The sequence below is a fragment of the Pristiophorus japonicus genome, chromosome 12 (assembly GCF_044704955.1).
Source record: "Pristiophorus japonicus isolate sPriJap1 chromosome 12, sPriJap1.hap1, whole genome shotgun sequence".
Classification (NCBI taxonomy): Eukaryota; Metazoa; Chordata; class Chondrichthyes; family Pristiophoridae; genus Pristiophorus; species Pristiophorus japonicus.
The window spans coordinates 113094021-113116027 of NC_091988.1; the positions used below are offsets into that span (position 1 = coordinate 113094021).

The 22007-nt window shown below is 47.3% G+C and overlaps 1 protein-coding gene across 1 annotated transcript in view; it reads right to left on the reverse strand.

The window, feature by feature from the left end:
* LOC139276840 (E3 ubiquitin-protein ligase RNF123) overlaps nucleotides 1–22007 on the reverse strand; it is a 413881-nt gene that overhangs the window by 367333 nt on the left and 24541 nt on the right. Inside the window, exons 5-7 of the mRNA XM_070894838.1 lie at nucleotides 4284–4381; nucleotides 3253–3307; nucleotides 1190–1275 (exon numbers count right to left, since the gene is read on the reverse strand). Coding sequence (XP_070750939.1) covers nucleotides 1190–1275; nucleotides 3253–3307; nucleotides 4284–4381 — 239 coding nt within the window. The remainder of the gene's footprint in view (nucleotides 1–1189; nucleotides 1276–3252; nucleotides 3308–4283; nucleotides 4382–22007) is intronic.

Genomic DNA, 22007 nt, shown 5'->3' on the forward strand with positions numbered 1-22007 from the left:
AACCTCCGACCACAATTTCAGGGCCATGATTAAGCGTGAGCTCGTCCAAAACTGCTGCCCTTATCCTAACTCACCCACTATTCCTGTGCTCGCTGACCTACATTGGCTCCTGGTCCAGAATCAGCTCAAATGAAAAATTCTCATCCTCATGTTCAATCCCTCCATGGCCTCACCCCTCCCTATCTCTGTAACCTCCTCCAGCCCTCCAACCATCCGACATCTCTGCTCTCCAATTCTGGCCTCTTGTGCATCCCCGATTTCCTTCACCCCACCATTGGTGGCCGTGCCTTCAGCTACCGAGGCCCTAAAGCTCTGGAATCCCCTCCCTAAACCTCTTCGGCTCCTTTAAGAAGCTCCTTAAAACTTACTTCTTTGACCAAGCTGTTGGTCATCTGTCTTAATGTCTCCTTATGTGGCTCAGTGTCAATTTTTGTCTGATAAATTGATCTTCACAGAAGCGTTATGATGTTAAAGGAACTATATACATGCAAGTTGTTGTTGAGTTAGTGAATCACAGAAATTTAGAGCACAGAAGGAGGCCATTTCGGCCCACCGTGTCCACACCGGCCGACCAAGAGCTCTCCAGCCTAATCCCACTTTCCAGCTCTTGGTCCGTAGCCCTGTAGGTTAGGATTGGTTAACTAACAGAAAACAGAGAGTCGGGATAAATGGGTCATTTTCTGGTTGGCAAACAGTAACTAGTGGGGTGCCGCATGGATCGGTGCCGGGTCCTCAACTATTTACAATCTATATTAATGACTTGGATGAAGGGACTGAGTGTAATGCAGCCAAGTTTGCTGACGATACAAAGATGGTGGGAAAGCAAATTGTGAGGAGGACACAAAAAATCTGCAAAGGGATATAGACAGGCTAAGTGAGTGGGCAACAATTTGGCAGATGGAGTATAATGTGAGAAAATGTGAGGTTATCCACTTTGGCAGAAAAAATAGAAAGCAAATTATAATTTAAATGAAGAAAAATTGCAAAGTGCTGTAGGAGAGAGGGACCTGGGGGTCCTTGTGCATGAAACACAAAAAGTTAGTATGCAGGTACAGCAAGTAATCAGGAAGGCAAATAGAATGTTGGCCTTTATTGCAAGGGGGATAGAGTATAAAAGCAGAGAATCTCTCACTTATCAAAATACTTCACAGCCCCTCCATGCATAGGTGCTAGAGAGACATGGGCTCACCTCCTGATTGAACCTGCAGTGCAGGGTGCACCAGCCGATCTGCATCAGCCCCTGAGAGGAGATCAGAACTTCATACATCCACTTTCCTGTGGCCAAGGATAACACAAGAGTCAGTCAAAGGATGAGGTGTGCAGGACATTACAACAGCAGTACATGGCAGAAAGGGTCTACATCATTTCACAAGGTTTCACACACAGCTCAGGCATGTCCATCATCATTTCAAACCAAGATATTGTTGCTAAGGACTGCAAAGGGAAAGTTGAGAATACAGTGAAATTGATTCCAGAGTTAACCATTTGTTTTATCTGTGGCACAATTTTTATACTGAACCTGAAGCAGTTTCTGGATCCAATTGCAGGCAAAATGACAAAATTGTTTTGTGACGAATGCCATTCACTTTAGTTTAGCCAGTTGTGTATTCTGCACTGACTGCTCACGGATCTTTTAAATTTGTTCTCGGGATGTGGGCATCATAAAAACATAAGAAATAGGAGCAGGAGTAGGATATTTGACCCCTCGAGCCTGCTCTGCCATTTAATAAGATCATGGCTGATCTGAGCTTGGCCTCAACTCCACTTCCCTGCCCGCACCCCATAACCCTTCACTCCCTTATCCTTCAAAAATCTGTCCATCTCCACCTTAAATATATTCAATGACCCAGCCTCCACAGCTCTCTGGGGTAGAGAATTCCAAAGATTTATGATCCTCAGAGAAGAAATTACTCATCCCCGTTTTAAATGGGCGACCCCTTATTCTGGAACTATGCCCCCTAGTTCTAGATACCCCCACGAGGGGAAACATCCTCTCTGCATCTACCTTGTCAAACCCCCTCAGATTCTTATACGTTTTAATAAGATCACCTTTCATTCTTCTAAACTCCAATGAGTATAGGCCCAACCTGCTCAACCTTTCTTCATTAGACAACCTCTTGGTGGATGCAGAGAGGATGTTTCCACTGACAGGGGAGACTAGAACTAGGGGGCATAATCTTTAAATAAGGGACCGCCTATTTAAAACTGAGATAAGGAGGAATTTCTTCTCTCAGTGGGTTGTAAATCTGTGGAATTTATTGCTTCATTTAAGACAGAAATAGACAGCTTCTTAACAGATAAGGGAATAAGGGGTTATGGGGAGCGGGCAGGGAAGTGGACCCGAGTCCATGATTGGATCAGCCATGATCGTATTATATGGTGGAGCAGGCTCGAGGGGCCGTATGGCCTACACCTGTTCCTATTTCTTATGTTCATCACAGGCAAGGCCACCATTTACTGTCCACCCCTGAGAAGATGGTGGTGTGCCGCCTTCGTGAACCACTGGTTGCAGTTCGATACATCTGAAGGACTTACTAGGCCGCTTCACAGGACAGTTAAGAGCAATGTTCCCTGTAAGCTGCACTTTGTTCTGCGTGGCCTGGTTCATTTAGTGCGTGGTCCCTTTAAATCTCTTTGCACGCGCGGTAATTACAAGGGAGGAGCCGGTGAGCGGCCTGCACAGGACCTCTCTCAGTACTTCGCGGCCACGCTTACAGGGAGCATTGGTTAAGAGTCAACCACACTTGACTGGAGTCACATGTATGCCAGACCAGGTAAGGACATTTGTGAACCAGTTGGGTTTTTGCAGCAATCCGACATGGTCACTTTTACTGATAATTGTATTTCCAAATTTTTTTGAGGTTTTTTAAAACTGAATTCAAATGATGAAACTGCCTGGGTGGGATTTGAACTCATTGTCTGGATTACTAGTTCAGTAACATAACCACTATATTACCGTACCTATTGATAGCAGCATTCAACCCAACACCCCTCATTCTCCCCTCTCAGATTAATCAGACACTCCAAACACTGCCATCCAGGTTATAAAAATATTCCTAACACCATCCCCCCCCACCAGATTAATGAGACATTTCCAGTACCACCCCTCCAGATGAATGAGACACTCCCAACACTAGCCTCCACCAGTCCCAGATTAGTAGGAAGATGCAGAGTAAACAATCCTGCTCCTGATCTTTCTCTGCATTAGTTGCAATGCTAGATGCTCTGGCCCAGCTTGAACCCTTCACTCACCTTTGTACACACACGAAGTGGCTCTGATTGAGCTGAAATTACTGTGACCAACAACCTAAAAGAGAACACACAGAGTAAGTACAAGCCAGCGTATGCAATGCCAGTCACGCACCCATCCCCTCTGCTGCAGGGAGGAGGAGGATTATATCCCTCTCAAAACCACACCCCCAAATTAATGAAACAAGGCTAGGGCAATACTCAAGGAAACCAAGAAAGTGGCAATGAAGGAATATTAACCCAGTTCTGCTGGACTAGTTTCAATCACCTGGATGGGTCGGAGAGGAATTTTCCCAGATTTTTTTCCCCAACTTGGCCTGGGTTTTTAATCTGGTTTTTGCCTCTCCCAGATCATCATATGGCTCCGGTTGGGGGTGGAGTGTAGAATGTTTTAGTGTAAAGGGTGTCGCAGTTGTGCGAGGCAGATTGGTTGGGCTGGGTGCTCTTTACCTTTCCGCCATTGTTCAATGTCCATATGTAACCTTCAGAACAGTTGATCGAGGGCCGTGCGGCTCTTTGTCGGCCGGTGCAGACACGATGGGCCGAAATGGCCTCTTTCTGCGCTGCAAATTTCTGTTTCTATGTTAGTCTGTATTCTGAGTGTTTTAATAACATTATTAAGAAATAACCCTCAAAGACTTCGTGCAAAGGAATGGACAGCAGAAAATTCCAACAGCTGGGTCTGTCAGAAAGTGTGACCAAGACTGCACAACATGGAAAGGCTGAAATAGAGATCTAGAGTTCAGTCAGAGTATTTAAATCGCGAAGTCCGGGTCCTCAATGGCAGAGAGGTACAGAGTAGGATGATCCATTGGCGGGGGGGGGGGGGGGGGATTACTGAACAGTGATTGCAACCTATGAAACTGTATCTCAACAAGGAATTCAGGAGGTGAGGGGAGAAAATTGGAAGAGAAAATCAGAGAAAACAAAAATGTAATCAAATGCAACAAATAGATTCCTCTGAAACCATTCTTCAGGTGGCAATGAGTTAATCCTGACACAGTGGATGAGCAGCCTTGCTCGAAAGTACTTACCCCAAGTAAGTCATCATCCACAAGCAGCAACCCCTCAAAGCCACTGGTGTGATCCAGGACCACCGTGGTTGGACCTAGACGCCCGTCCATACTTTGATCTGAAATAGAGATTCGACAATCAAATCGTCAGTCAGCAACTGTCCAGGACAACAGAGATAAATGTGAGGTCTTACAATTTGGAAAGAAACATAAGGAAGTCACATTTTACTGGAGAAGTAAGAAGCTAAATGGGGTAGAAGAGCAAAGGGATCTGGGAATACAAATACACAAACCACAAAGTAGCAACACAGGTTAATAAGGCCATTAAAAAATAAACAAGCACTAGGGTTGAATTCTGGTGGGATAGAGTTGAAAAGTAGAGAAGTTATGCTAAACTTGCATGAACCTTAGACCACACTTGGCGTAATGTGTGCAATTCTTGTCGCCATAATATAAAAAGGATATAGAGGCACTGGAGAGGGTGCAGAAAAGATTTACAGGAATGATATCAGAAATGCGAGGGTATACATATCAGGAAAGGATAAACAGGCTGGGTCTTTTTTTTCTTGAAAAAAGCAGGCTGAGGGGGTAATCTAATAGAAGTCTTTAAAATTAACAATGTCTCCGCAAGATCCTGCAAATCCCCTGGGAGGACAGGCGCACCAACATCAGTGTCCTCGACCAGGCGAACATCCCCAGTATTGAAGCACTGACCACACTCGGTCAGCTTCGCTGGGCAGGCCACATAATATGCATGCCAGATACGAGACTTCAGGGACAGCGGAAACGTTATAAAGACACCCTCAAAGCCTCCCTGGTAAAGTGCGACATCACCACTGACACCTGGGAGACCCTGGCCGCAGACCGCCTGAGGTGGAAAAAGTCCATCCGGGAGGGTGTTGAGTTCTTCGAGTCTCAACGCAAAGAGCATGAAGAGGCCAGGCGCAGGCAGAAGGAGCGCACGGCAAACCAACCCCACCGACCCCTTCCCTCAACGAATGTCTGTCCCACCTGTAACAGGATCCGTGGCTCTCGGATCGGACTGTTCAGCCATCAAATAACTCACTTTGGGAGTGCAAGCAAGTCCTCCTCGATTTTGAGGGACTGCCTATGATAATGCTTTCAAATTATGAAAGGTTTTGATAAGAATGGATAGAGAACGTTTCCACTTGTGGGGAAGAGTACAACTAGAGGCCATGTGTGAGGAGGATACAAAAAAATCTGCAAAAGGACAGAGACAGGTTAAATGAGTGGGCAAAAATTTGGCAGATGGAGTATAATGTTGGAAAGTGTGATGTCATGCACTTTGGCAGAAAAAAAAAATCAAACCGCAAGTTATTATTTAAATGGAGAAAGATTGCAAAGTGCAGCAGTACAGCAGGACCTGGGGGCACTTGTGCATGAAACACAAAAGGTTAGTATGCAGGTACAGCAAGCGATTAGGAAGGCCAATGGTATCTTGGCCTTTATTGCAATAGGGATCGAGTATAAAAGCAGTGAAGTCTTGCTACAGCTATATACGGTATTAGTGAGGCCACACCTGGAATACTGTGGGCAGTTTTGGTTTCCATATTTACGAAAGGATATACTTGTTTTGGAGGCAGTTCAGAGAAGGTTCAGAAGGTTGATTCCAGGGATGAGGGGATTGACTTATGAGGAAAGGTTGAGTAGGTTGGGCCTCTACTCATTGGAATTCAGAAGAATGAGAGATGATCTTATCGAAACGTATAAGATTATGAGGGGGCTTGACAAGGTGGATGCAGAGAGGATGTTTCCACTGATGGGGGAGATTAGAACTAGGGGGCATAATCTTAGAATAAGGGGCCCCCCATTTAAAACAGAGATGAGGAGGAATTTCTTCTCTGAGGGTTGTAAATCTGTGGAATTCGCTGCCTCAGAGAGCTGTGGAAGCCAGGACATTGAATAAATTTAAGACAGAAATAGACAGTTTCTTAAACGATAAGGGGATAAGGGGTTATGGGGAGCGGGCAGGGAAGTGGAGCTGAGTCCATGATCAGATCAGCTATGATTGTATTGAATGGCGGAGCTGGCTCGAGGGGCCGTATGGCCTACTCCTGCTCCTATTTCTTATGTTCTTATGTAATCCAGACTAACATCAAATATTACAGAAAAATCATGCACAGATATTGAGATTAACAGATACCCGGGAGAGAGTTATTGGCTTGAATCTAATTGAGGGGTTCGGGCGGTTTACATATAGAACCACAGATATACATAGGAACATGGGAATTAGGAACAGGAGTAGGGCATATGGCCACTCCAGCCTGCTCCACCATTGAATAAGGTCATGGCTGATCTTGGTCCTCAACTCCACTTTCCTGCCCGATCTCCATATCCCTTGACTCCCCTTGAATCCAAAAATCTATTTCAGCCTTGAATATACTCAACAATTCAGCTTTCACAACCCCTTGGTGTAGAGAATTCCAAAAATTCACAACCTTGAGTGAAGAAATTCCTCCTCATCTCAGTCTTAAAATGGCCAACCCAGAAGGACGTGATTGCACTAGAGAGGGCGCAGAGGAGATTTACTGGGATGCTGCCTGGAATGGAGAATCTTAGCTATGAGGACAGATTGGATAGGCTGGGTTTGTTCTCATTAGAACAGAGGAGGCTGAGAGGAGACCTCATTAAGGTGTACAAAATTTTGGATAGAGTGGATAGCAAGGTCCTATTTCCCTTGGTGGAGGGGTCAATTACGAGGGGGCATAGTTTTAAGGTGGTTGATGGAAGGTTCAGAGGGGATTTGAGGAGAGGCTTCTTCACGCAGAGGGTTGTGGGGATCTGGAACTCACTGCCTGGAAGGGTGGTGGATGCAGAAATCCTCACCACATTTAAAAGGTGCTTGGATGGGCACTTAAAGTGCCGTAACCTGCAGAATTACGGACCCAGAGCTGGTAAGTGAGGTTAGACTGGATAACCTCTTGTTGGCTGGCGCAGATACGATGGTAAGTACTGCAGCAAATCGAAGCAAAAGGCTTTTGACAAGGTCCTACACAAGAGATTGGTGTGCAAAATTAAAGCACAATGTATTGGGGGTAATTGGGGGTAATGTATTGACGTGGATAGAGAACTGGTTGGCAGACAGGAAGCAGAGAGTCTGAATAAACGGGTCCTTTTCAGAATGGCAGGCAGTGACCAGTGGGATGTCGCAAGGTTCAGTGCTGGGACCCCAGCTATTTACAATATACATTAATGATTTAGACGAAGGAATTGAGTGTAATATCTCCAAGTTTGCGGATGACACTAAACTGGGTGGCGGTGTGAGCTGTGAGGAGGACGCTAAGAGGCTGCAGGGTGACTTGGACAGGTTAGGAGAGTGGGCAAATGTAGTATAATGTGGATAAATGTGAGGTTATCCACTTTGGTGGCAAAAACAGGAAGACAGAATATTATCTGAATGGTGACAGATTAGGAAAACAGGAAGTGCAACGAGACCTGGGTGTCATTGAAGTTTGGCATGCAGGTACAGCAGGCGGTGAAGAAGGCAAATGGCATGTTGGCCTTCATAGCTAAAGGATTTGAGTATTGGAGCAGGGAGGTCTTACTACAGTTGTACAGAGACTTGGTGAGGCCACACCTGGAATATTGTGTTCAGTTTTGGTCTCCTAATCTGAGGAAGGACGTTCTTGCTATTGAGGGAGTGCAGCAAAAGTTCACCAGATTGATTCCTGGGATGGCAGGACTGACATAGGAGGAGAGACTGGATCAACTGCGCTTGTATCCACTGGAGTTTAGAAGAATGAGGGGGGATCTCATAGAAACATATAAAATTCTGACGGGATTGGATACGTTAGAGGCAGGAAGAATGTTCCCGTTGCTGGGGAGTTCCAGAATCGGGGTCACAGTCTAAGAATAAGGGGTAAGCCATTTAGAACCGAAATAAGGAGAAACTTCTTCACTCTCAGAGAGTGGTTAACCTGTGGCATTCCCTACCGCAGAAAGTTGCTGAGGCCAGTTCGTTAGATATATTCAAAAGGGAGTTAGATATGGCCCTTACGGCCACAGGGATCAAGGGGTATGGAGAGAAAGCAGGAAAGGGGTACTGAGGTTCAATGATCAGCCATGATCTTATTGAATGGCGGTGCAGGCTCAAAGGACCGAATGGCCTGCTCCTGCACCTAATTTCTATGTTTCTATGAATACGGCCAGGGTGATCTCCTGGACTAGTTTCGATCGCCTGGATGGGTCGGAGAGGAATTCTCCCAGATTTTTTTTCCCCAATTGGTTTGGGTTTTTAAATCGGTTTTTGCCTCTCCCAGGAGATCACATGGCTCCAGTTGGGGTGGAGTGTAGAATGTTTTGGTGTAAGGGGTGTTGCAGTTGTGTGGGGCCGACTGGTTGGGCTGGGTGCTCTTTACCTTTCCACCATTGTTCATAGGTTTATATGTAACCTTCAGGGCTGCTGACCGAGGGCTGTGTGGCTCTTTGTCGGCCGGCGTGAACACGATGGGCTGAAATGGTCTCCTTCTGCGCTATAAATTTCTATGTTTCTATGTTTCTAACCCCTTATCCTGAGACTATGCCCTTTAGTTCTAGACTCTCCAGCTAGGGGAAACAACCTTTCAACATCAACCCCGTCACTCTCCCTCAGAATCTTATGTTTCAATACGAAAATGAGCTACAGACTGGAATCTAATCGAGAGGCTCAAATGGTTTAAATATAAAATAACAGACACCCGGTGAGTGAGTAACAGGCCGGAATCTAATCGAGGGGTTCAGGTAGTTTACAAATAGTGGAAACCCTGAAAACTGCCGCTGAAAATAGGCAAAATTATGTTCGAGAAGGAAAATAGTAATTTTGAAAAAGATGGTAGTGACTCATTCTTGGGTTTGACAAATAACTTGTATTGCCTGATGTGACATGTTATATTCCTGGTTACGGTCAAAACAACTGCTCAATCCAACTGAGGCAAGACCAGGCACCTGGCTTGGAAGTAATCGAATCAAAGGGTTCTGGTGGCAGAGTGGTTTAAATGCACCTCTTCAATCATTTCCCTGCATCAGTCATTGGTTAGAACATGCTGCACACTTGTGTCTCATGCAGCCTACATTTTGGCTGTGTGTGCAGGCTGAAGGTCCTAGGGTGTTCAACTTTTAAGTCATAAAATGCAAAACAAATGAGGCTTGAGCATCGTTTTGATGCCTGTAAGTGGAGGCGAGTACAGGCACATGCATCATCAGGCGGGGTTAGCCATTTCTATACTGCGATTCTCGGAGAATGACATCTGTGACCTGGTGAACTACGCTACTAAATCCGTCTCTCTTATCCCAGCAACAGTACTGTAGATAAACTCAAGGAGCTGGGTCTGAGACACCAATCTCTTTGAATTAAACCAAGGGAAATATAAACCAGCTTTTGCATGCCAACTCTCTCGCCTCCTGAAGGTATTGACTTCTGCACCTTGTCTAAGAGGCCAGTCGCTATGTGTCAAGAAATAGGAAGTTTGTGCTTGTTTGCTTTGGATGCACTAACCTCGCCCAGCACTGACTCAGGGAGCTGTATTTCAAACCACAGCCCCAAACTTCCCATCCTAAACATGGACTGCCCAAGGCAGGGTCGAATTTTGTATCTGGTCACAACTAATAATTCAATGTAGGATGTTTGTTGAGATTGGATGGTAGATTGAACTATTGTATTTGCATTTATCCTTGTATAACGCCCGTCTACAATATAAAGTTTGACTGCTGGCATGTATTAAAGTCTTTGGGCTGAGATAAATGAAGACAGAAGGGCCAGACAACCATCTTGTTGTTCACTCAGACGTTACACTGTATTCCAGAGGCCTGGACTAATAATCCAGAGACATGAGTTCAAATCCCACCTCGCCAACTGTGGAATTTAAATTCAGTTAAATTAAAGAATAAAATCTGGAATATAAAGCTAGTATCAGTAATGGTGACCATGAAACTAACGGATTGATATAAAAACCCATCTGGTTCACTAATGTCCGTTAGGGAAGGAAATCTGCCATCCTTACCCGGTCTGGACCATGTGTGACTCCAGACCCACAGCAATGTGGTTGACTCTTAAGTGCCTTCTGAAATGGTCTGAGCAAGTCACTCAGTTGTAATAATCCACGACAGCGAACAATAATAATAAAACTGGACGGATCACCTGGCTTCAACCTCGGCACCGGCTTCAGACAGGACAACAGTACAACAGTACACCCAGTCCAGTCGACACCGCAAAGTCCTCCTCACCAACATCTGGTACTTGTGTCAAAATTGGGAGCGCTGTCCCACAGACTAGTCAAGCCATAACCTGGCATAATCATACAGCATCATACCTTTCTGCCAATGTCCCAGACTCCTCACCATCGCCTGTCCCACCGGCAGGACAGACCCACCTGAGGGAGTGGCCCTGGGAGTCCTCAACATTGACTCCGTACCGCATAAAGTCTCATGGCATCAGGTCAAACGTGGGCAAGGAAACCCCCTGCTGATTACAACCTACGCCCTCCCTCAGCTGATGAATCAGTACTCCATGTTGAACACCACTTGGAAGAAGCACTGAGGGTAGCAAGGGCACCCTCAGAATGTACACAAGGGAAAAACCTACTTGACCTGGTCCTCACCAATCTACCTGTTGCAGATGTATCTGTCCTTGACAGCATTGGTAGCAGCGATCACCGCACATTGTGGAGATGAAATCCCGTCTTCACACAGAGGACACCCTCCATCGTGTTGTGTGACACATGATCATCATAGCCAGTCCCTCGAAATGAGGATGATTTGCTTCCATGCCAAAAAGGGATGAGTTCACTGGTGTTTCAATGAAGGACCTAATATTCCAGATCCTGAACTACATCCTGAAGGGTGGAAGATGCCTGTGTGTGAAGGCCGTTGCACCCCAGCCACCACACGGGCTTGACAGAGCTAGGTCTTGGTCCAGTGGCAAGGATTAACCTGGAGACCAGCTCTGCTGTACGGACCTAGTGCGCACACATATCAGTGTGGGCTGGCCCGTGCTGCCCCTGGGCCCTCGCCTCTTTTGGGCCTCGAACTTTCACCTCTTCTGGGCCCTGATCACATCCCTCTACGAACTCTCGCCGCTCCTTCGCCCCAGCCTCGCCACTCCTGCTGTACCTGCCCGTACTGCAGTCAGCTGTCGCCCTCCTGCAGCAACATGCGCTGCTCCCTGCAGTGGTATGCCGCCGCACATTGCTCCCTCTAAATGACCCCAGTCTTGCACGCCGATTTCCGGGCTAATGTGAAGGAAGGAACCAGCCAATCAACAACAATGGGCTGGGGCGGGCCATTTGCAGTGACGGGCAGAAGTGCCCAGTGTGGCGGCAATCCCTTTGTGCAGAGCCATCTCCGGGTGGGTCTTTGCCGCTCCGTTACAGCGCGGCCCGGTCCCTGTGTCTCCAGCGCCGCCCCGCTCGTTCACTATTGGTCGGAAGCTCCCGTCAATCAGGGCTTGGGCCCGGATCACGTGTCCCTCGAGCTCGCTCTGCCAAACGAAGCAGCTCCACTGTGGACCCGGATTGGGTGGACTCTCGAGAACCCGGATGGGCGGACTCTCTGGTTTGGATTTCCTTTTATTCTCTCCCTATCCCCCCTCACGATTCTCTACCCAATCGGAGCGGGGAAAACTCATTTTGCGTCATCGATCGCGACTCTTTAACAGACACAAACGCCTTTCCCCGGAAGGCCCGGCACCGACTCCAGACCACAGGATCCGAGTGGCCAGGCGCAGCTCCGAGTGGGGGGAGGGAGCAGTTAGTGTCCTCTGGGATTGCGCGGTTAATACCGATGGCGACAGAGGGGGCACTGTGCCGGACCTCGTTACCACAGGGCATAGTTGAGGCGAATAGTATAGATGCATTTAAGGGGAATTTAGATAAGCACATGAGGGAGAAAGGAATAGAAGGATATGTTCTTGAGGTTAGATGAAGTAAGGTGGGAGGAGGCTTGTGTGGAGCATAAACACCGGCATGGACCAGTTGGACTGAATGGCCTGTCTCTATGTTGTAAATAGTTGGTAATACTTTCTATACATTGACTCACGACAGTGTTATAATACAAGTGTATTCAGATTACATTAATTGACATGCGAGTTGCACAATCTGGTTCCTAGACCCCGGAGCAATCGGTTCCGACTCTTTAGGCTGCCTGCTCGGCTGTGGGCTTCCGGCCATCCCGACAATTCCAACTGTTGCATGGAGCAGGCTCTATCCTGATACTATTCCGCTGCCTGTGTCATTATCACATTGCTGTTTGTGGGAGCTTGCTGTGCACAAATTGGCTGCCGTGTTTCCTACGTTACAACAGTGAATACACTTCAGAAGTACTTCATTGGCTGTAAAGCGCTTTGGGGCGTCCTGAGGGCATGAAAGGCGCTATATAAATACAAGTCAGTCTTTCTTAGCATTGCGGGAAGTGTCAGTGGTTGGAGGGAGGAGCCAACGCTTGTCTCTGGGTGAACAAAGACAGTTTGAAGCTAAAAGATAGAGAACGCTGACGTTTGGAATGACAACACCCAAAGTCAGGAGAGGAGCCCTTTACCTAGGTAAGGGAGGTGGTTACTAAGAGACCCAGATACCTAAAAATCTGGTAACACTGCAAATTGTTCGGGCAGTAGAATTGCTGGCAGCATGCGAGGTCACGAGTGAGTTGGTGCACAGATAACCGAGCTCTGCGCAATCCTGAGACAAACATGTCCTGTAATGGGGAGAACAGGTTGAGGGAGTCATCCAATGCGGGACGGCTAGTCTGTGGTGTTAACAGAGTCAGCTTGGGGATGGGATGGGCAGTGACTGGTGGATAAACACAGTGTCGCCAATGTGTGGCACTACTACCGTGCTCAATGGAATAGTTTCGGAACAGACCAAGTTGTTTAAAACTGGGCTTCCATGAAGCATTATGGGCCATCAGCAGCAGCAGAATTGTATTCAACCATAATCTGTAACTTCATGGCCCGGCATATCCCTCACTCCACCATTACCATCAAGCATGGGGACCAACCCTGGTTCAATGAAGAGTGCAGAAGAGCATGCCAAGAATGACCTAAAAATGAGGTGCCAACCTGGGGAAGCTGCAATACAGGACTACATGCATGCTAAACAGCAGAAGCAGCATGCTATAAACAGAGCTAAGCGATCCCACATCAACGGATCAAATCAAAGCTTTGCAGTCCTGGCATATCCAATCTTGAATGGTGGACAACTAACGACGAGGAGGAGTTACCGTGAATATCTCCATCCTCAATGATGGCGGAGCCTAGCACGCTAGTGTAAAAGACAAAGCTGATGCATTTGCAACCATCTTCAGCCAGAAGTGCCGAGTGGATGATCCATATCGGCCTCCTCCTGAGGTCCTCACCATCACATAAGCCAGTCCTTCAGCCAATTCGGTTCACTCCCCGAGATATCAAGCAGCAGCTGAGCGTACTGGATACAGCAAAGGCTATGGGCTCCGACCACATTCTGGCTGTCGTGTTCCAACACTTGTGTTCCAGAACTAGCCGTGCCTCTCGCCAAGCTGTTCCAGTGCAGCTACAACACTGGCATCTATCCGACAATGTGGAAAACTGCCCAGGTATGTCCTGTCCACAAAAAACAGGACAAATACAATCCGGCCAATTACTGCCCCATCAGTCTTCTCTCAATCATCAGCTAAGTGATGGAAGGTGTCGTCGACAGCAGCACTTACTCACCGATGCTCAGTTTGGGTTCCGCCATGACCACTCAGCTACAGACCTCATTACAGCCTTGGTCCAAACATGGACAAAAGACTTGAATTACAAAGGTGAGGTGAGAGTGACTGCCCTTGACATCAAGGCTTGACCGAGAGTAACATCAAGGAGCCCTCGTAAAATTGAAGTCAATGGAAATCAGGAGAAAATCTCTCCACTGGCTAGAGTCATACCGAGTACAAAGGAAGATGATTCCGGTGCTTGGAGGTCAATCATCACAGCCCCAGGACATCGCTGCAGGAGTTCCTCAGGTCAGTGTCCTAGGCCCAACCACCTTCAACTGCTTCATCAATGACCTTCCCTCCATCCGAAGGTCAGAAGTGGGGATGTTCGCTGACGATTGCAGTGTTCAGTGCCATTTGCAATTCCTCAGATAATGAAGCAGTCCATGCCTGCATGCAGCAAGACCTGGACGACATTTAAGCTTGAGCTGATAAGTGGCAAGTAACATTCACACCACACAAGTGCCAGGCAATGACTATCTCGAACAATCGAGAGTCTAACCACTCCTCTTGATAATCAATGGCAATACCATCGCCGAATCCCCCAACATCAACATCCTGGGGGTCACCAGAAACTTAACTGGACCAGCCACATAAATACTGTGGCAAGAAGAGGTCAGAGGCTGGCCATTCTGCAGCGAGTGTCTCACCTTCTGCCTCCCCAAAGCCTTTTCACCATCTACAAGGCACAAATCAGGAGTGTGATGGAATACTCTCCACTCGCCTGGATGAGTGCAGCTCCAACAACACTCAAGAAGCTTGGCACCATCCAGGATAAAGCAGCCACTTGATTGGCACCCCATCCACCACCTTCAACATTCACTCCTCCACCACCGGCACACCATGGCTGCAGTGTGTACCATCTACAAGATGCACTGCAACAACTCGCCAAGGTTTCTTCAGCAGCACCTCCCAAACCCACAACCTCTACCACCTAGAAAGACAAGGCCAGCAGGTGCATGGGAACACCACCACCTCCATGTTCCCCTCCAAGTCACGCACCATCCTGACTTGGAAATATATCATCCTTCCTTCATCGTCGCTGGGTCAAAATCCTGGAACTCCCTCCCTAATAGCACTGTGGGAGTTCCTTCATAACAAGGACTGCAGAGGTTCAAGAAGGCAGCTCACCACCACCTTCTTAAGGGCAATTAGGGAGGGGCGATAAATGACGCCCACATCCCGGAACAAAAAAAAACTATTGAGATTCTATTAGCCAAGGTCAATCTTCGAAGAAACTGCTTTTGACCTCAATGGAGAAAGTACTCTTAAAACATAACCTTCATGGTCAGCAGTTCTGGCATCTTACAGTTACAACAACTTCCATTTAAATAGCGCCATTAACACTGAAAAACATCCCAAGGCGCTTCACATAGGAGATATTAGAAAGGGTTAGTCAAAGAGGTAGAATTTAAGGATGGTCTTAAGGGAGGAGAGGGAAATGGAGAGGAAGAGCGGTTTCGGGAGTGAATTCCAGAGCATGGGGCCTAAGCGACATCATGGCCACTAATGGTGGGGCAAAGAGAGTGAGGGATGCACAACAGGCCAGAGTCAGAGGAGCAGAGAGCTTGGGGAGAGAGGGTGGGGTGTGTTTGTAGGGCTGGGGGAAATTACAGAGAAAGAGAAGAGCGAGGCCAAGAAGAGAGTTAAACACAAGGATGAGAATTTTAAATTTGAGACGTTGCTGTATTGAGAGCCACTGTTGGTCAGCAAGCACAGGAGTGAGAGGTACGCGTGATCTGGTTATATTTAGGATACTGGCAGCAGTTTATGGAGGCTGGGAGGCCGGCCAGGAAAGTATTGGAACAGTCGAGTCTGGAGGTAACAAAAGCACGGATGGGGGTTTCAGTGATTGAGGCAGGGGAGGAGTCAGGTGATAGTAGTCAGGCTTTGTGATGGAGAAGATAAGGGGTCAGAAGCTCACCTCGGGGTCACACAAGATGCTGACACCTGTGAACAGTCTGGTTCAGCGGCTGGGGAAGGCGATGGAATCAGTTCCAGGGGCCACAAACTCTAATCTTGCAGCTGAAGGACATTGTCTGACGTCCAGTCTTGGATAAGCTGCAAACATTCAGGCAATATAGAGGCAGTGGGGCCTGGGGGGGTGGGTGGTCGAGAGGGGTTTATGGTTCAGGACACAGTTTCCTTTGCACAATGCAGCTTGCATATTTCAAGAGTTTGGAAGAGAGTCTGGGAGAACAATGGACTCTCAAACATTCCAGTTTGCATGTAGTTTATTGTAAACTACCACTTTTGCTGTACAGCATTTTTGTCTATAACTTTGCTTCTGTGAATTTTTTTTATTATTCAGTCTCGGGATTTGGGAGTTGCTGCCAATGGCAGCATTTATTGCCCATCTCTAGTTGCCCTCGAGAAGATGGTGGTAGGCTTTCTTCTTGAACCGCTGCAGTTCATGTTGTGAATGTGCTGTTAGGTTGGGAGTTACAGGATTTTGACTCAGCAACAATGGAGGAAACGATATGTCCAAGTCAGGATGGTATGTGACTTGGTGGTGATGCTGTTCCGATTCACCTACTTCCCTTGTCCTTCTAAGTGGTGGAGGTCACGGGTTTGAGAGGTGCTGACGAAAGAAGCCTTGGCAACTTGCTACTGTGCATGCTGGAGATGGTAAACACTGCAGCCACGTTGCACCAGTGGTGGAGGGAGTGAATGTTGAAGGTGGTGGATGGGGTGCCAATCAAGCGGGCTGCTTTCTCCTGGATGGTGTCGAGCTTCTTGAGTGTTGTTGGAGCTGCACTCATCCAGGCAAGTGGAGAATATTCCATCACACTCCTGATTGTGCCTTGCAGATGCTGAGCCACTGACCGCAGAACACCCAGTCTCTGACCTGCTCTTGTAGCCAATATGTGCCTGGTCCAGTTGAGTTTCTGGTCACAACAGACAATGTTCTCTCTAAAAAAGAATTTTGTGCCGCACATGCGGCGTATCTTTTCCAGCAGCAACAGCTGACGAGCAGCCTGCACAGGACCTCCCGATTGATGCACAGCCGCGCAGCTTAGGGGGAACATTGCCCCTAGGGTCTTGATGGTGAGCGATTTGGCGATGGTAATGCCATTGACTGTCGAGAGGTGGTTAGACTCTCCCTTGTTGGACATGGTCATTTACTTGTGTGGCGTGAATATTACTTTCCATTTATCAGCCCAAGCCTGAATGCCGTCCAGGTCTTGCTGCATTAGGGCATGGACTGCTTCATTATCTGAGGAGTTGTGAATGGAACCGAACACTGTGCAACCATCAGCAAATATCCCACTTCTGATCTTATGTTGGAGGGAAGGTCATTGATGAAGCAGCTGAAGATGGTTGGGCTTAAGATGCTGCCTTGAGGAATTCCTGCTGCAATACCCTACGACTGAGATTACTGACCTTGAACAACCACAACCATCATCCTTTGTGCTAGGTATGATTGCAGCCAATGGAGCGTGTTCCCCCTGACTGTAATGAGGTCTGGAGACAAAGTGAGCATTAGTGAGCAGGTTATTGGTGAGTAAGTGCTGCTTGATAGCACTGTCGACGACACCTTCCATCACTTTGCTGATGATTATCATTCGATCAGCCTATGTTCAATTAGCCAGTTTGGATTTGTCCTACTTTTTGTGGACAGGACATACCTGGGCAATTTTGCACATTATCAGGTAGATGCCAGTGTTGTAGCTGTACTGGAACAGCTTGGCTAGAGGCACGGCTGGTTCTGGAGCACAAGTCTTCAGTACGACAGCCGGGATATTGTCGGGGCCCATAGCCTTTTCTGTTTCCAGTGTGCTCAGCCACTTCTTGATTTCATGTTCTTGAATTCTCCAACTGGAAATAAATATGGCCTGAACACCGTGATATTGTGTTAGGATGTTTATTTAATTTTGCATTGGCAATCTACCAGCTCCCAGTCTGCATTCATCCATTTTTAAAGAGCCAGTTGTTTGCGAGAACTTTAAAAGCAGGAGCTGCAATATGCAACGCGGCTCAAGGACCAAGAATTTCTCACAGGACGAAGTGGAGGCCCTGGTTACTGTAATTGAGGCCAGATGGCACGAGCTGGACACCAGCAGAGGTCACATAAAAGTTTCACTAAAAGAAATGAAGAATCGCTGGAACCAACTTACAGAAGATTACTGTGCAATGGTGGCCACCCAGAGGTCTGGAGGCCAGTGCAAAAAGTGGCAAGACCCTGGTCAAGTAGTTAGTGCAAGTAAGATTTTCACTTATTCACAAATTGCAATTGTAAATGTGACCAGCTGTATATGTCCCACCCAGCAGAAACACACCCTCTCTAAAAAGGTATGTTTTCATCTTTGCAGAGGAAGGTGGCACACAACAAAAGGGAAAGAACTCAAACAGGAGGAGGCCCGGCAAATCTGCACCCACTGACATCCTTGGGAGAGAGGGTCGCTGCTTTGATGGGCCCTGCCTGGAGAAAATCAACCACTGCACAAGCTGGGCCCACACTCGACAGGGCAAGTCTTGAAAATTCCACATTCTGGCTTTGCTATGTTAAGTACTGTGCGGGCTAGCCATGCTTCGGTTCTTGGGAATATCCCCGTCAGCTACGCTTTGGTTGATGCAATGTGCTATCATTCATCGTGGTCCTTCGAATCAGCCTGCTGCCTGTGCTGTGTGAGCCTACTGATGCCACCCACACTGCCCCCTCCTCTGCTGTTAACCATTTGTCTGTTCTGTTAGATTTTTCAGAACTTGAGGTCAACCCTGACAAGGCTGAAGCCAATGCAGACGCGGACGAGCCTGAAGAGGAGAACATCTTGCAATCTCACCTTCCAGCTCAAGAGCATGGAGGTGAGGGTGAGGGGTGAGGGGCAGGGGGTGTGGGAGGATGCACTCCTCTTCTCACTCTGGAGGAGGTGCAGATGCCACCCATTGAGGTGCCAGCCCCTTTCCTGAGTGGTACGCGTGTTGGGACATTCCATGGTTTCTCACAGTCCGAGGCTGGGATTCCAGTGGGGTGCAGCATGGCACACCTAAGGTGAAGAGGGGAAGGAGAGCTCGACAGCACTCTCCTGAGGTGCAGGATGTAACAGATGTGGTTCAGATGATGGCAATGAGTGGGGAGAGCACTGACCTTACATGATCCTGGACACCATCAGTGGGGTGGGCGATGAGGTATCGGGGGACTGTCGGGAGAAGTAACAAAACTGTCTGGACACGAGTGAGGAAATGTCACAGGTAGCGGATACACTGTCGGCGAGCATGAGGGAGGGAATGTTGCAGGTAGTTGAGACACTGTCGGGGCACGTGGGAGGGAATGTCGGAGTTAGCTGCTGCAATAAAGGAACATGCCAAGACTCCGCAGCCGTTGACAGAATCAACCGTCACTTCCACTCCAATCCCCAGACCAGCCTCTGAAGAGGTCCAAAGCTGGGGCTTGCATATTACTGCCTGCCCACGCTTACCCCTCCCCCCGCCCCGCCCCCATCAAGTGCGGCGCATTATCGGAGATGCTCGAAAGAATAAGCTTGGTACCAACAGGAGAAACGCTGCACCACCGCCTGCGGATAAGGGTGGAGTCAACAAGACCAAGCGCAGCGGGCGGTCTTAGAATAAGGTGGAGGAGAGATGGGTGCAGCTTTTCTTTGCTGCTGTTGTTGTTATTATTATTGTTGTTGTTACTGTTGTAATTAGAAGTTTTTTGTAAGTTATGTAAATTTACAAGTTTAAATATTTGTAAGTGATCTTAACTGAAAACTTTAAAGTTTTATACAAGAATATATTTATTATATAGATAAGTACAAACAAGTGTTTGTTAAACTTTTAAATAAAATACATTTTAAATTATAACTGAATAATTTCTGTTATTTGTTCCATTAACACAACACAACATTACGGAACAGGTCCAAACAGTAAACATGGTCCATGTGGAACAGTTGCCGCTGGGCCTTCTGGCAGTAAAGCGTTCACAGATGAGCTGCTGGCGCAAGGTTCAAGCAATCGTTAAAGGGGCATGATGGCCCGCCCTCCTCCGTCGTCATGCTCCGGATATAGGTAGTTGCATCGCTTTCTCATCCTCCTCCTCCCCCTCCTCGTCATCTGCATCTTCCACATTATCATCACCAGCCACTCTCACCTCAGGTGGTCTTCTACTACCAGCTGCAGATGCCTCATGATGGCCAAGTTATGCAGCATGCAGCACACAATAGTGAACTGACCGACAATCTCAGGGGAGTATTGCAAGTAGCCTCCGGAATGGTCCAGGCATCGGAAACGTTGTTTCAAGAAGCTAATAGTCCTCTCTATTATGCTACGCGTTGCAATGTGCGACATATTGTATTCCTGGTCAGCTTCCGTCCGGGTTATGGGTACTGGTGTCATGAGCCAGGTGGCAAGGCCGTACTCTTTGTCTCCCAACAGGTTGCAGGTGTGCTTTTACTAACTCACAGACCTCGGTTACAACTTTTTTGCAGAATCGCAGCCTTCCGACACAGCCTGCATCACTCGGGTGCAAGTATGAACGCCTGTCTCGATATACCTGATGTAGGTAAGACCTCCTGCCCCTCATCCGACGTGCTCTGAGGTTTCTCATGTGATGATGTCGAATCAATTGTCTCCTCCGCAGCACCATCACCCAGAAGGCTTGCACGAGGTACAGCATTGTCAATATTTCCCTCATAATTAAATTGTAGCTTTACAAGCTCAAATCAGCAAGACAAAGGACTTTAACCTTCCTTCCCCTCTCTCATACAAGGTTGACACTCATGTATGGACCACACCCTGGTCTGTGCATGCGCAATAGGCTTGCTTCGAACAGAAAGCTAGGCATTCAATGAAGACATTTGGACCAATGAAGTCTAATGCAATTCCTTAATTTTAGATTTTTTTCCAAAGTACCACCGAACGTCTCCTCACCGGGCTTGAGGGTCAGCCGGTAGAATCGCTCCCTCACCTTGACACTGGGGCTCGGCGTCCACTCTCCCCCGGGCTTCTTTTGAAGCTGCTGTATGTCTAAGGGCGAGGGAGCGATTCTGCCGGCCGATGCTCTGACCCTCGAGCCCGGTGAGGAGGCGTTCGGTGGTGAGGTGGTACTTTGAAAAAAAAATCAAAAATTAAAGAATTACATTAGACTTGCATTTTCTCCCTTTTGACTTTGAAAAAAAATTAAGCTTCATGATGCATACGCTTTGTCTTCCTGACTCCCTCAAATACTTCGCTTAACAACAACGGCATCTTTCTGCCCGGATTTTTTAATGTGCGCTGGTTTTTCTTAAGTGCCAAGAAGGTTTTTTGGGAGTGGTCACATACACCGTCCTAGGAAAAACGTAAGTTGGCCAAACTTGCTTAAATCTAAAAAAACTGGTGCAGACATCAGGTTACGCCATGATGCAAAAAAATACTAACCTAAAAAAATCATAACTGAGTTACGCTGTTGCAGAAACTTTGGGGAAACTGGGATATTTTAATTTACCCCAGAAATGCAGCACAGGTAACTAGGGAAAATTAAGCCCATTACATCTAACTTCTCATTCTGTGCAGCTCAGTTAACAAAGAACCCAGCATAAGTTTTAATTGGTCATTTCAGATAATCAATCAACAACAACTTGAATTTATAAGAGTACCTCTAACTTAGTAAAACGTCCCAAGCCACTTCACAGGAACGTTATCATATAAAATTTGACACCGAGCTACATAGGAGATAGGACAAGTGACATAAGAACATAAGAAATCGGAGCAGGAGTAGGCCATTTGGTCCCTCAAGTGCCTGCTCCGCCATTTAATAAGATCATGGTCGATCTGATCTTGGGCTCAGCTCCACTTCCCTGCCTGCTCCCCATAACCCTTCACTCCCTTATCGCTCAAAACTTTGTCTATCTCCACCTTAAATATATTCAATAACCCAGCCTCCACAGCTCTCCAGGACAGCGAACTCCACAGATTTGCAGCCCTCCGAGAGAAGAAATTTCTCCTCATCTCAGTTCTAAATGGGTGACCCCTTCTTCTTAAACTATGCCCCCTAGTTTTAGATTCCCCCACTAGTGGAAATATCCTCTCTGCATCTACCTTGGC